The following is a 15,445-nucleotide window of genomic DNA, read 5'->3' as shown; positions in this document are numbered from 1 at the left end:
GATCGGTACCTGGAGGTATGATGTTTTTGCTATTACTGAGACTTGGTTGAGGGAAGGGCATGATTGGCAACTAGTTGTCCCAGGATATGGATGCTTCAGGCGGGATAGAGAGGGAGGTAAAAGGGGTGGAGGAGTTGCAGTAATGGTCAAAGATGTTATCACAGCCGCAATGAAGGAGGGCCCCATGGAGGACTCAAGCAGTGAGGCAATATGGGTAGAACTCAGAAATAGGGAGGATACAGTAACAATGTTGGGGCTGTACTACAGGCCTCCCAACAGCGAGCATGAGATAGAGGTACAAATATGTAAACAGATAATGGAAAGGTGTAGGAGAAACAAGGTGGTGGTGATGGGAGATTTTAATTTTCCCAACATTGACTGGGATTCACCAGTGTCAGGGGTCAAGACAGAGCAGAATTTGTAAGGTGTGTCCAGGAGGGTTTGAGAGCAGTATGTATGTAGTCCAACTCGGGAAAGAGCCATACTGGACCTGGTGCTGGGGAATGAACCTGGCCAGGTGGTTGATATTACAGTAGGGGACTACTTTGGAAATAGCGACCACAATTCTGTAAGTTTTACAATACTCATGGACAAGGATAGGAGTGGTCCTAAAGTAAGAGTACTAAACGGGGGGAAGGCCGACTATACCAAGATTCAGCAGGATCTGAGGAATGTAGATTGGGAGAAACTGTTTGAAGGTAAATCCACATTTAATACGTGGGAGGCTTTTAAGGAGAGGTTGATTAGCATGCAGGAGAGACATATTCCAATGAAAATGAAGAATAGAAAAGGCAAGATTACGGAGCCATGGATGACAGGTGAAATTGTGAGACTAGCCAAGAGGAAAAAGGAAGCATACGAGGTCTAGGCGATTGAAGACAGACGAAGCTTTGCAAGAATATCGGGAATGTAGAGTAAATCTGAAAAAAGGGATGAAGAGGGCTAAGAGAGGACATGAGATATTGCTGGCAAACATGGTTAAGGAAAATCCCAAAGCCTTTTATTCATATATAAAGAGCAAGAGGGTAACTGGAGAAAGGATTGGCCCACATAAGGACAAAGAAGGAAAGTTACGCACTGAGTCAGAGAAAATGGGTGACATTCTTAACGAGTACTTTGCATCGGTATTCACCAAGGAGAGGGACATGACGGATATTGAGGTTAGGGATAGATGTTTGCTTAGTCTAGGTCAAGTTGACATAAGGAAGTAGTGTTAGGTATCCTAAAAGACATTAAGGTGGACAAGTCCCCAGGTCCAGATGGGATCTATCCCAGGTTTCTGAGGGAAGCGAGAGAGGAAATAGCCGGGACCCTGACAGATATCTTTGCAGTGTCCTTAGACACAGGTGAGGTGCCGGAGGGCTGGAGACTTACTAATGTTGTCCCCTTGTTTAAAAAAAAAAGGGCAGCAAGTATAATCCAGGTAATTATCGACCGGTGAGCCTGACATCAGTGGTAGGGAAGCTACTGGAGAAGATACTGAGGGATAGGATCTATTCCCATTTGGAAGAAAATGGGCTTATCAGTGATAGGCAACGTGGTTTTGTGCAGGGAAGGTCATGTCTTACCAACTTAATAGAATTCTTTGAGGACGTGACAAAGTTGATTGATGAGGGAAAGGCTGTAGATGTCGTATACATGGACTTCAGTAAGGCGTTTGATAAGGTTCCCCATGGCAGGCTGATGGAGAAAGTGAAGTCACATGGGGTCCTGTGTGTGCTAGCTAGATGGATAAAAAAACTGGCTGGGCAACAGGAGACAGAGGGTAGTAGTAGAAGGGAGTTTTTCAAATTGGAGACTTGTAACTAGTGGTGTTCCACAGGGATCTGTGCTGGGACCACTGTTGTTTGTGATGCAAGTAAATGATCTGGAGGAAGGTGTAGGTGGTCTGATCAGCAAGTTTGCTGATGACACTAAGATTGGTGGGCTGGCTGATAGTGAAGGTGACTGTCAGAAATTACAGCAGAACATAGACAGACTGGAGAGTTGGGAAGATAAATGGCAGATGGGGTTCAATCCGGGCAAATGCGAGGTGATGCATTTTGGAAGATAAAATTGAAGGGCTAACTAAACAGTAAATGGAAAAGTCCTAGGGAAAATTGATGAAGAGGGATCTGGGAGTTCAGGTCCATTGTTCCCTGAAGGTGACAACGCAGGTCAATAGGATGGTCAAGGTGGCATATGGCATGCTTTCCTACATTGGGCGGGGTATTGAGTACAAGAGTTGGCAGGTCATGTTGTAGTTGTATAGGACTTTGGTTCGGCCACATTTGGAATACTGCCTACAGTTCTGGTCACCACATTACCAAAAGGATGTGGATGCTTTGGAGAGGGCGCAGAGGAGATTCACCAGGATGTTGCCTGGTATGGAGGGTGCTAGCTATGAAGAGAGGTTGAATAGATTAGGATGATTTTCATTAGAAAGACGGAGATTGAGGGGGGACCTGATTGAGGTCTACAGAATCATGAGGGGTATAGACAGGGTGGATAGCAAGAAGCTTTCCCCGCACCAAAGAGTGGGAGACTCAATTACTAGGGGTCATGAGTTCAAAGTGAGAGGAGGAAAGTTTAAGGGAGATGTGGGTGGAAAGTTCTTTACACAGAGGGTGGTGGGCGCCTGGAACGCGTTGCCAGCGGAGGTGGTAGACGCAGACACGTTAGCGTCTTTTAAGACATATTTGGGCAGGTACGTGGATGGGCAGGGAGCAAATGGACACAGACCATTAGAAAATAGATGACAGGTTAGACAGAGGATCTCGATCGACGCAGGCTTGGAGGGCCGAAGGGCCTGTTCCTGTGCTGTAGGTTTCTTTGTTTCTATTAGATCTCCCCTCAACCTTCTAAACTCTAATGAATACAATCCCAGGATTCTCAGCTATTCACTGTACGTTAAACCTGGTCTGAGGGCATCACAGCATTTATTACCCATTCCTAATTGGCCAGAGGGCAGTTAAGAGTCAACCACATTGCTGAGGGTCTGGAGTCACATTTAGGCCGGACCAGTAAGATCGGCAGTTTCCTTCCCTAATGGGCATTACTGAACCAGGTGGGTTCTTCCAACAAACGAAAATGGATTCATGGTCACTATTAGATTCTTAATTCCAGATATTTGTTGAATTCAAATTCCACCATCTGCCATGGCAGGATTCGAACCCAGGACCCCAGAATGTTATTTGGGTCTCTGGATTAACAATCCAGTGATGATACCACTAGGCCATCACCTCCCCAGTAATTAACACTGTATACTACTGATTTCACAGTTTTGAAACAAATGACCCTGATGGGAAGTACACTGAAAACAGGTACCGCTCTTCCATAAGTCGTCACAATGTAAACAATGATGGTGATTCATGCCTGGCTGGGACAACTAGCCAAGAAAAAAGATTTCACTGTAATAAGGGAACAAAAATTTATTACAACTAACCTATTAACAGATGGAAAAACAGATTAATTATCTAAATATGCAACCCTGAATTATAATTGCCTTTTAAATCAAAATACACTTTTTCCTTGAATCTTTTATGACGTAGAAAAGATTTAATGCGATTATCTAAAGTTTCCAATTTTACCCGATTGATAAATCTACATAAAACCAACTGTACCAGAGAAACAAGAATTAGATATTTCACTTTGGCTGGATTTACAAATGCCTACCTGTATCATGTCACTGAGCAAATCAACATTCTTGAAGACTGTCAGCCAAAATTCTGGAATTCCTTTTGGTTCCTCTTTTTCTTCATCTTTTTTCTCTTCCTCCACTTTAACCTTTTCTTTCACTTCATCCTGGAAGGAAAGAAACAATCCAATCAAACAAACAGCATTTTAGTGAGATTTGCTAACCACGTATGAGTTACATCAGATTTCATTCAAATGCTACAGGAAAGTATGCAGTAAAAGGCAGGACCCTGAGAGCTTTAATACAGTGGGATCTTGAGATCAAAGTTGACAGCTCCCTCAAAGTGGCAACACAAGTGACTAAGATCGGAAAGGCAGTACACAGCATGCTTACCTTCATTGGTTGAGGTACTGAGTATAAAAGTGGGCAAGTCATGCTGCAGCCGTATGGAACATTAGTTAGGCCACATTGGGAACAATATGTGCAGCTATAGTCCTTACAGTACAGAAAGGATGGGGAGGTTTAGGAGAGGGTGCGAAAGAAGTTTACCAGAATGTTGCCTGGATTGGAGTTCATTAGCTATTAGTAGAAACTGGAGAAGCGTGGATTGTTGTCAGTGAAATATCAGGAGGTTGAGACCTAATAGAAGTATATAAAATGAGACATAAACACGGTGGATAATTGGAGTCTTTTTTCCAGAGTGGGAATATATTTATCAGTTGTTTCTATTTATTAAAAATATATAGATTCTAACCATAGATAAACAATTGTATCAGTTGACATACACGACCAGTTAAAACTCTAACCCCCTTATAAACCACAGCTTACAGCAAATCATGTGTTAAATTGAAATGGCTTTCTTTAACCTAGAGATTCTTTTTTGAAAAGGAGAGAAATATACCTTCACTTTCAGAGATCTGATAGCTTTTGCTCAAACATGCACACCCACAAATTGTTCAGCTACATGGAAGTCTATCACAGTTGATGCCAGACCGAAAATCTTTAACAACTGGTTACTATTCCAGACTGGGCAGCTACTTATTGCTGGTGAAACCTCGCAATATGCACCCACCCTAGCTTCAACTCATCTGCATTCCGATCCTCGCTGCTTGAGCAAGCAATTTTGTAAACAGCATTCGCAATGAGTGTCAACCAACTCACATTTCAAAAACAATCTTTTCTGCATTTTGGTCCACAATCAAAAACAAAAATGAAAAGACACTATCTTTACAACGGAACCTGCGAACAGCTAATAATTAAGATAGTTTACTTGACAGTGAAATATGGTTTTGGCACAATATAGTGTACCTGATCCAAAACAAGTGTTGAGATGGAAGAGAAGTTGGTAATAAATAGACTAAGTATAAAAAGTAAAATCCAAAATGGATGAAAAAAAAAGTACATGAAGAGACTGCATCCCTTGATATGCCCCCAAATCTACTCACCTTCTCCAATACAATAATCCACATTTAATTTAAAATTATAGAATTAAATGGAACAGCCAGGTTTTATTCCAATACTGACCATTCCATCTTGGAAAATATGAATGCTTTCAGCATCCAGATGCTCACATACTTACAGATAACTCTTCCTCCTCATCTCCTTGCCATTTGCATTCGTCCTCTGTGGGCTCAAAGACAGCATTGATAATGTCACTCCGCTAAAGACAAGACAAGACAAGACAGTGGTTACTTATTGGAAGTTCCTTGATACAAGTGAAACATAAGAATAACACACTCCTCCATATGATAGAGCAGCTCATTTCCCAAATCAGTTAGTGAGGATTGCATGAACTCCTTGTATCATACTGCTCAATTTGTGCAAACTTGGAAAGTGTTCTCAAACTAGAATTTAAAAGACTTAAAATGATCAAATAACTCATTTTTTACATAAAATACTCAGACAAACTAAATATGGTACAATTCTTGATTTGGTGCATGCCAACATTCTTTCAAGTCTGGTTTATTCCCCCCAGGGGATCTTCCAACTAAACTTTTCTAAACCCTTGGAAGCATTAGTAAACCTTGTGACTAAGGTTTGCAACCTATCCATTTAATGGATTACAAAACTGCAAGTTACTTTTCTCTTCCACCCATGTTTCAGTTGAATATACCTAACCTTTGTACCAACTACTCATTTGATTGTGCACATGTGAGCTCACAGGAAGAGGAAACAATATGAAAGCACGTTACAACTCTCCAGGAGCTTCAACAAATGTGACAAAGACCTGACATATTCAGGTATGACAAGTGAAAATTGCTGTCACATTCAAATGAAAAGATACTGTCTTTACAAGTGACCCTTCCAACAGTCAATAATCAAGATACAGTCATGCTGATAGTAATGTCTGCTAAAACTATACCTTTGAATTACCTTCCATTCACCCATAGCTGTACCTTGTCAAAAATGTCTGCATGCATACTGTAGAACTTCTTGTTCACAATTTATCAATTGGCTTTACTTTCCAAGTAGCATTTTAAAAAGATTTTGCAGAACCTCTAATAAACTTTAAGACAAACTGCAACATTGTCTTGGCTAAACTTGAGAATTTTGAGAATCTTTCAGTAATAATTAAGCTTACTAGCTATAAATATGTTGGGTTTTCTCAGTTTTAAAATTAACCAACTATCTCAACAATTAAAGCAATTATCAGCTGTACTGAGATGATTGCTGAATTTTGCTACAGTACAAAAAGGTAAAGTCGTCGATAGTCCCAAAGGACTACAGTTGTTCTCTCATTAGAGATGTGACTTGTGGAGCGTTTAATGAGGGTCACCATACTTCAGGTTAGTCGAGGTGGAGAGGATCTTTTGTGGTGTTCTCAGCCAGTACAGTAATCTAATCTGTGCTGTTAAATGGCACTCTATCATAAACCAGTTATACACTAGTGTAATAATGGATTTATTACAAATCCAATATAGGTGAGAAAACTACAAGAGCTTATTTCATTGACAATGCCTAAAATAACATGATCAAATACAGAGATCAACCCTGGCATGGGAAGACCTTCTGAAAATTGCCCATATAAAAGAGATAACTGGAAATTAAACAGCAAGTTTTTATTTAATTTCAACTTTTAAAAACTCATTCATGGGATGAAAGTGTTGCTGTCTAGGCCAACATTTATTACGCAGAGGGCAATTAACAGTCAACTACATTGCTATGGGTCTGGAGTCACATGTAGGCCAAACCAGGTAAGGTGGTTTCCTTCCCTAAAGGACATATGAACCAGATGGAGTTTTCCAACAGTCAGTCAATTTATGGCCAGACTCTCAATTCCAGATTTTTACTGAATTCAAATTCCAACATCTGTTGTGGCAGGATTTGAAGTTGAATTTCTAGAATATTATCTGCGTCTTGGGATAACAGCAATATACTGTCACCTCCCATAAATCAACGAATTTACTTAATTGAAACATATAAAATAATCAGAGGGTTTGATAGGGTGGATAGGGAGAGCCTTTTTCCTAGGATGGTGACGGCGAGCACGAGGAGGCATAGCTTTAAATTGAGGGGTGAAAGAGATAGGACAGATGTCAGAGGTAGTTTCTTTACTCAGAGTAGTAAGGGAATGGAACACTTTGCCTGCAATGGTAGTAGATTCGCCAACTTTAGGTACATTTAAGTCATCATTGTATAAGCATATGGACGTACACGGAATACTGCAGGTTAGATGGGCTTGAGATCGGTATGACAGGTCGGCACAACAGAGGGCCGAAGGGCCTGTACTGTGCTGTAATGTTCTATGAGTAATCCAGTACCAACTAATCGCCCAATTCAGATCCACTTTCTGATGCCTAATATTTTACACCTAAGCCACCTCTTTACGTCAAGTAACTCATAAGTTGGTTAAGTGGCAGCTATTCAGAGATTCAGACTTAGCATTAGTGTAGACTTTGAAGAAAATATATCTCTATTTAGAGAAGCAAGGTTTGATTGGGGATAGCCAGATGTCTGTGTGAAGTCAAGTCTAACAAATCAAGTGATATTCTGAGATAGTGAGTTGAGGATAAGACAATTGATGTAGTTTATACAGATTTCAGAAGGGCACACACAGGAAAACAGTAACAAAGGTAAAAGCACAAAGGACCCAGGGTAACCTGGTAAGTTGGATTCAAATCAAGCTTAGTGATACGATACAATAAGTAGTGGCAGAAAGCCGTTTGCGTGACTCAAGGCCAGTGAGCACTGATATGCCACAGGGATCAGTGCTGGATCCCTTATTGTTTGAGATATTCATAAATGATGTAGAGTTGAGTGTGTGTGCATAGTAAGAGAGAGAAGCTTGTGGATGATTAATATTGACTGGGTGATTAACAGTGGGAAGAAAGGTATTAGGTTATAAGGAGTATATTGACAGGTTGGTCAGATAGGCAGATTAAATGGTACGTGGAATTTAACCCAGTTAAATGTGAGGCAATGCACTTTGGAAACAACAAGACAAGGAGGACACAACAAATGACAGGACATAAAGGAAGCTCAGATGAACCGAGGGACCTTGGGGTGCATGTCCACAGATACTTGAAAATGGCAGCACAGGGTAATAGGATAGTTAAGGCAGCAGACAGTCTTTATCAGTCATGGAATAGAATGTAAGAGCAGGGAGGCAATGTTGGAGCTGTACAGGACTTTGGTCAGGTTTATGTACAGTTCTGGTCACAGCAGTATTGGAAGTACATGATTGTGCTGGAGTGGGTGCAGAAAAGATTCATCAGGATGTTGCCTGGGACTGAGTACTTTAGCTACAAAGAGGCTGGATAACTGGAGGAGAGCGCTGTTTCCCTTTGTCGGACAGTCAATAACAAGGGGACGCAGTTTTAAAGTGAAAGGCAGGAGGGTTGGAGGGGACTGAAGGAAAAGCTTTTTCACTCAGGAGGTTGGCTGGAGTTGGAAATGCACTGCCCGAGGCAGGAAATTGTAACCTTTAAAAGTACTGAGATGACCATTTGAAGTGTCATAACATTCTAGGCTATGAGCCTAGTGTGTAAAATATACTGAGTAAAGGTGGCGTACTTTTAATGGTTTGGACTCAATGGTTGGAGAACCTCTACTGCATGGTTTATATGATTAGACTTTTTTCTTAAAAACCACAGAATGAAGCATTATTTCTAAAAAAAAGACTGACATTGCAAAGAAAAATTTTCATGTTCTTTCCAGTATCCTCTGACCCAGTGAACAGTGCCAGCAAGATAAATGCAAATCTTGGACTTTTTGAATCAGCTAAACAGTAGAAATCAATTTTCACTTATAGATTATGCAATCTTCAAGGGGTCGGCAGTACACAAGCCTGAATCATATTTCAAAACTAATTGTTTTTTTTTTAAAAAAAGAGAACATCAGATGCTATTTCAGCAAATACTGCATATGGGGAAACTGGTGTCCCCAGGTCTGAGCCCCAACTGACCTGTGCAAAACATCTCTCAACAAAACAAAAACGATAGCTCACCTTGTCAAAATGGGGCTGGTAGAGAGCAGCATACTTTCGTTGCAATTCATGAACCTCTGCATAGAACTTAGCTTCTATATGCGCACATTTCACCTGGAGGTTCTTTAAAGCATTTACACGCTTCTTCACAATTTTAGGCAAGCTGAAAAACCAATACAGTTCACACGTCAACTTGCTTCCTAGTACTCAAACAAAGTGGACTAAATTTACCTCACCTCTGCAGTGATATTTTTCAGAAACAAGCCAAAGCTGTATTTTCAATAGCTCAACTGAGATATAATTTGCACCTCCCATCACCACAGCCAGTTTCATCATTCTTTACTACTGGCTGCAACTAAAACCAGAAATTGGCAGTCATATGCCTTATTCCCCCAGATACAGAAGAGTCCTGAATATGGTAAAAGTGGCACAACAGATAGCCATTTGGCTGTCCATACAGCAGCTCACCACCACCTTCTAGAGAAACTAGAGATGACTTAAGCTCATTATAGTCACATGTCTACGCAATTTCCTTTTCAATTGATTTTGTTTCCACTCCTTCCTAGCTAAGTTGGAGGTCATCAGGAGGATGCTGCTAGAACATCGCAAAAATCTTCAAACACAGCTCCTGGTGACACCATAACTTGAAAAGTTGAAAAAGCAACTCTGGATTGGTGAGTACTGGGCACCTGACAATTACTTGTTAACCCTTTGATTTCCTAACAGATTTAGAGCCAAGGGAACTTAGCTACAGTTTACTTTACCATAACTGTAGGTGATGGAGTAGGAAGTCTAACAAAATAAGACTAAGAATTAATGTATTAGACTGAATTATAAGTTAGGACGTGTAAGGAGAGGCCAGCCAAGTAGGATGTACAGCTTTGTCACATGTGGAGAGTTATGGATGCTACCAGTGTCCCAGATGACCACATGTACTGGAAATGCTCCCAGCTGCAAGCTGGAGCGCTGGGTCTTGGAGTCACTGTAGCACTACTGCGAGGCTGAGAATTACATGGATAGTACGTTTACAGAGGTGGTCATACCACAGCTCAAGGGACGAAAAGAAATGGAGGCAGCGGTGCCGAAGGGAGACAAAGCCCAGCAGCAGTGACAGGAAATGCTATACTCAGTGGAACAGGCAGGCATTTCTGCAGACACAGACCAATTCCAGAATAGTGTGTTATCTCATCTTGACGTCAATTAGCAGCTGCAGGCTATCCCGAAAGGGGATGAGTTAGAGGACATGGTACATGCTGAGAGCAATGATATGGGCAAAATTAGGATTGAGATCATGCATCAATAATTCAGGGAGCGAGGAAAAAGGACTTCAATGATTGTCATCTCTGGATTACTCCTAGTGCCTCATGTTAATGAGTTTAAAAGTTGGAGAATAGGACAGGTGAACATGCATGGAATGGTCTGCACCTGAACCATGCTGAGACTAACATCCTTGCAGGTAGATTTGCTGGTGCTGTTGGCAAGAGTTTAAACCTCGTCTGGCAGGAGAGGGGACACAGAATATCAATGAAAGAGAGACTCATCATGCTACAGCAAAGGAAGTAGGCGACTTTAGCAACGTTGAGTGTCAAAGAGTAAGGCAAGGCTGGATAGTCTTTAATGCAAGGAATGTAACAGGTAAGACTGATGAGGTAATGATGTGAATTGATACATGGAAATATGATATCGTTGCCATCACAGAAACATAGTTGAGGGAAGGACTGGACTGGCAACTCATCATTCCAGGGTAGAGTTGTAATCAGAGATAATGGCAACTGCAGAATCCAAGATAACAAAGTTTGAAGCTGGATGAACACAGCAGGCCAAGCAGCTGAGATGCTGCTTGGCCTGCTGTGTTCATCCAGCATCACACTTTGTTATTCCAGGGGACAGGATCTTTTGGCGTGACAGAAGAGGGAGTAGAAAGTAGTGATAAACGGGTCCCTTTCGGAATGGCAGGCAGTGACCAGTGGGGTACCGCAAGGTTCGGTGCTGGGACCGCAGCTGTTTACGATATATATCGATGATATAGACGAAGGCATTAAAAATAATATCAGCAAGTTTGCCAATGACAAAGTTGGGTGGCAGTGTGAAATGTGAGGAGGATGTTATGAGAAGACAGGGTGACTTGGACAGGCTTGGTGAGTGGACGGATGCATGGCAGATGCAGTTTAATGTGGACAAACGTGCAGTTATACACTTTGGTGGCAAGAACAGGAAGGCAGATTACTATCTCAATGGAGTCAAGTTAGGTAAAGGGGAAGCACAACGAGATCTAGGTGTTCTCGTACATCAGTCAATGAAAGCAAGCATGCAGGTACAGCAGGCAGTGAAGAAAGCTAACAGCATGCTGGCCTTCATCACAAGAGGAATTGAGTATAGGAGCAAAGAGGTCCTTCTGCAGCTGTACAGGGCCCTGGTGAGATCGCACCTGGAGTATTGTGTGCAGTTTTGGTCTCCAGATTTGAGAAAGGACATTCTTGCTATTGAGGGAGTGCAGCGTAGGTTCACGAGGTCAATTCCAGAATGGCGGGACTATCATATGTTGAAAGATTGGAGCGACTGGGCTTGTATACACTTGAGTTTAGAAGGATGAGAGGGGATCTGATTGAGGCGTATAAGATTAAGGGATTGGACACTCTGGAGGCAGGAAGCATGTTTCCGCTGATGGGTGAGTCCAGAACCAGAGGACACAGTTTAAAAATAAGGGGTAGGCCATTTAGATCAGATTTGAGGAAAAACTTCTTCACCCAGAGTGTGGTGGATATATGGAACGCATTGCCCCAGAAGGCAGTGGAGGCCAATTCTCTGGATACTTTCAAGAATGAGATAGATAGAGCTCTTAAAGATAATGGAGTCAAGGGTTATGGGAATAAGGCAGGAACAGGATACTGATTGTGGATGATCAGCCATGACCATAATGAATGGTGGTGCTGGCTCGAAGGGCCGAATGGCCTACTCCTGCACCTATTGTCTATTGAAAGGGTGGACGTGCAGCACTAATAATTAAGGAGTCAATTATGACAATAAGGAGAGATGATACTTTGGAGGGATCTTCAAACAAGGCTTTGTGGCCTTGTTTAAAAATATAGAACTAAGGTACAGAATTCAGGGAAAAGGGTTCGAGAGGAACTTGCACAGTTTGAGACAGCAAATTGGGGGGCTACTGGAAGCTCTGTCGGTCTTAAAAAGCAGATTAATCCCCTGGCGTGGATGAATTGTATCCCAGTCTGCTGTGGGAGGGCAGGCAGGAAATTGTAGGGACTTCGATAATTTTTTTTTCAATTCCTCTCTCGTCACAGGGCAAGTCCCAGTTCTACTTTTAAAGAGTAGTAGACATGAACCAGGAAATTTGGGGTGGCTCAGTGGTTAGCCCTGCAGCCTCACAGCACAGGGACCCAGGTTCGATCTCAGCCTCAGGCAACTGTCTGTGTGGAGTCTGCAAATTCTCCCAATGCCTGTGTGTTTTTCCTCCGGGTGCTCCAGTTTCCTTCCACCATCCAAAAATGTGCAGGCTAAGTGGATTGGCCATGCTAAGTTGCCCGTAGCGTTCAGGGGTGTGTGGGTTATAGGGGGATGGGTCTCAGCCTGGGAGAGATGTTTCAAGGGGCGGTGTGGACTTGTTGGGCCAAAGGGCCTGTTTCCACACTGTAGGGAATCTAATCTAATTACACATCGGTGAGTGCCAAGTCAGTGATAAGGGAAAACTACTGGAGGAAATGGTGAAGGAGTGAATTAACCACTTGGAAAGTCAGCATGACTTTTTCAGAGGAAGGTCATGCTTTACAAATTTGTAGAATTTTTGGAAAATGCGATCGTGTGGATCAGGGAAGGTTAGTTGGTGTAGTTTTATATCGATTTCAGCAAAGCTTTTGACAAGGTATCACACAACAGGTGGAGTAAGCCATTCAGCCCTTCGAGCCAGCACCACCATTCATTGTGATCATGGCTGATCATCCACAATCAGTATCCTGTTCCTGCCTTATCCCCATAACCCTTGATTACACTATCTTTCAGAGCTCTACCCGTCTCTTTCTTGAAAGTATCCAGAGAGTTGGTCTCCACTGCCTTCTGGGGCAGAGCATTCCATATATCCACCACTCTCTGGGTGAAGAAGTTTTTCCCTCAACTCTGTTCTAAATGGCCTATCCATTATTTTTAATTTGTGTCCTCTGGTTCTGGACTCACCCATCAGTGGAAACATGCTTCCTGCCTCCAGAGTGTCCAATCCCTTAATAATCTTATATGTCTCAATCAGATCCCCTCTCATCCTTCTAAACTCAAGTGTATACAAGCCCAGTCACTCCAATCTTTCACCATATGATAGTCCCGCCATTCCAGGAATTGACCTCATGAACCTACGCTGCACTCCCTCAATAGCAAGAATGTCCTTCCTCAAATTCGGAGACCAAAACTGCAAGCAATACTCCAGGTGCAGTCTCACCCGGGCCCTGTACAGCTGCAGAAGGACCTCTTCGCTCCTGTACTCAATTCCTCTTGTGAAGAAGGCCAGCATGCTATTAGCTTTCTTCACTGCCTGCTGGACCTGCATGCTTGCTTTCATTGATGTACAATAACACCTAGGTCTCGTTGTGCTTCCCCTTTACCTAACTTGACTCCATTGAGATAGTCATCGACCTTCCTGTTCTTGCCACTAAGTGGATAACCACACATTTATCCACACTAAACTGCATCTGAAATGCATCCGTCCACCCACCTAGCCTGACAAACTCACCCTGTATTCTCATAACATCCTCCTCATATTTCACATTGACACAAAGCTGGGTGGCATCAGCAAATTTGCTAATACTACTTTTAATGCCTTTGTCTATATCATTAATGTATATTGTAAACAGCTGCGGTCCCAGCACCAAACCTTGTGGTACCCCACTGGTCACTGCCTGCCATTCTGAAAGTGACCCATTTATCACTACTCTTTGCTTACTGTCAGCCAGCCAATTTTCAATCCAAGTCAGTATTTTGCCCCCAACACCATGTGCCCTAACTTTGCTCAGTAATCTCCTCTGTGGGACTTTATCAAAGGCTTTCTGAAAGTCCAGGTACTCTGCATGCTCAGTAATAGGACACAAAGGTATTGGTAGAAGTCTGTTTGAGTGACTGAAGGCCGGTGTCCAGTGGTGTACCACAATGATCAAAGCAATAAAACAGACCCTTTGGCCCAACTGGCCCATGTCAACCAGATTTCCGAACCTGAACTAGTCCCATATCCCTCTAAACTTTCCGATCCACATGCCTATCCAAATTTTTTTTTAAAAATGCTGTAATTGTACCTGCCTGTACCACTTTCTCTGGCAGTTCACTTCATATATGCAACACACTGAAAAAGTGTGCACCTTAAACCTATGTCCTCCATTTCTGGACACCCCCTACCCTTGGAAGATAGAACATAGAACATAGAACAGTACAGCACAGAACAGGCCCTTCAGCCCACAATGTTGTGCCGACCATTGATCCTCATGTATGCACCCTCAAATTTCTGTGACCATATACATGTCCAGCAGTCTCTTAAATGACCCCAATGACCTTGCTTCCACAACTGCTGCTGGCAACGCATTCCATGCTCTCACAACTCTCTGCGTAAAGAACCTGCCTCTGACATCCCCTCTATACTTTCCACCAACCAGCTTAAAACTATGACCCCTCGTGCTAGCCATTTCTGCCCTGGGAAATAGTCTCTGGCTATCAACTCTATCTATGCCTCTCATTATCTTGTATACCTCAATTAGGTCCCCTCTCCTCCTCCTTTTCTCCAATGAAAAGAGACCGAGCTCAGTCCACCTCTCTTCATAAGATAAGCCCTCCAGTCCAGGCAGCATCCTGGTAAACCTCCTCTGAACCCTCTCCAAAGCATCCACATCTTTCCTATAATAGGGCGCCCAGAACTGGACGCAGTTGACCTTGACTATTCACCTTATCCAAATACTGCAACCCTTATTCTTTGTTTTATACACAAGTGATCAGGATGAAAGTATGCGGGGTGGGGGGTTCTAAGTGAATTTGCAGATTACATCAAGACTAGTGGAATGGTAAATAGTGAAAATGATGGTTGTAGGTTGCAGGAACATGTAGATGAGTTGGTGAGTTGGTCAGGTGGGCAGACCAGTGGCAGCCCTGTTAAGTGCAAAGTGATGCACTTTGGAGGAAACAACAAGATGAGGGAGTATTTAATGAATAGTAGGACTGAGAGTAGCTTAGGATAACAGGGGGATCTTGGGGTAATTATCAACAGATCCTGGAGTCAGCAGAGCACGTGCAGAAGATCGTTAAGGCGGTATATGGGACACTTGCTTTCAGTTGTAGCATAGAGTATAAAAGCAATGAGGTAATGTTGGAATTGTATGGAGCGCTGATCAGGCTGCACCTGGAGGAGTGCGGACTTCTGGTTA

At 42.6% G+C, this 15,445-nt stretch overlaps 1 protein-coding gene across 4 annotated transcripts in view; it reads right to left on the bottom strand.

Annotated features, from left to right (window-relative positions):
• nap1l1 (nucleosome assembly protein 1-like 1) overlaps positions 1-15,445 on the bottom strand; it is a 133,608-nt gene that overhangs the window by 56,771 nt on the left and 61,392 nt on the right. For all 4 annotated transcript variants that reach the window (XM_059652614.1, XM_059652617.1, XM_059652616.1 and 1 more), the window contains exons 5-7: positions 9,063-9,204; positions 5,196-5,276; positions 3,655-3,783 (exon numbers count right to left, since the gene is read on the bottom strand). In XM_059652614.1, coding sequence (XP_059508597.1) covers positions 3,655-3,783; positions 5,196-5,276; positions 9,063-9,204 — 352 coding nt within the window. The remainder of the gene's footprint in view (positions 1-3,654; positions 3,784-5,195; positions 5,277-9,062; positions 9,205-15,445) is intronic.

The sequence above is a fragment of the Stegostoma tigrinum genome, chromosome 18 (assembly GCF_030684315.1).
Source record: "Stegostoma tigrinum isolate sSteTig4 chromosome 18, sSteTig4.hap1, whole genome shotgun sequence".
In the NCBI taxonomy this organism is placed as follows: Eukaryota; Metazoa; Chordata; class Chondrichthyes; order Orectolobiformes; family Stegostomatidae; genus Stegostoma; species Stegostoma tigrinum.
Note: the sequence above shows the minus strand (reverse complement) of the source record. Positions and strands in the feature narration are given on the sequence as shown.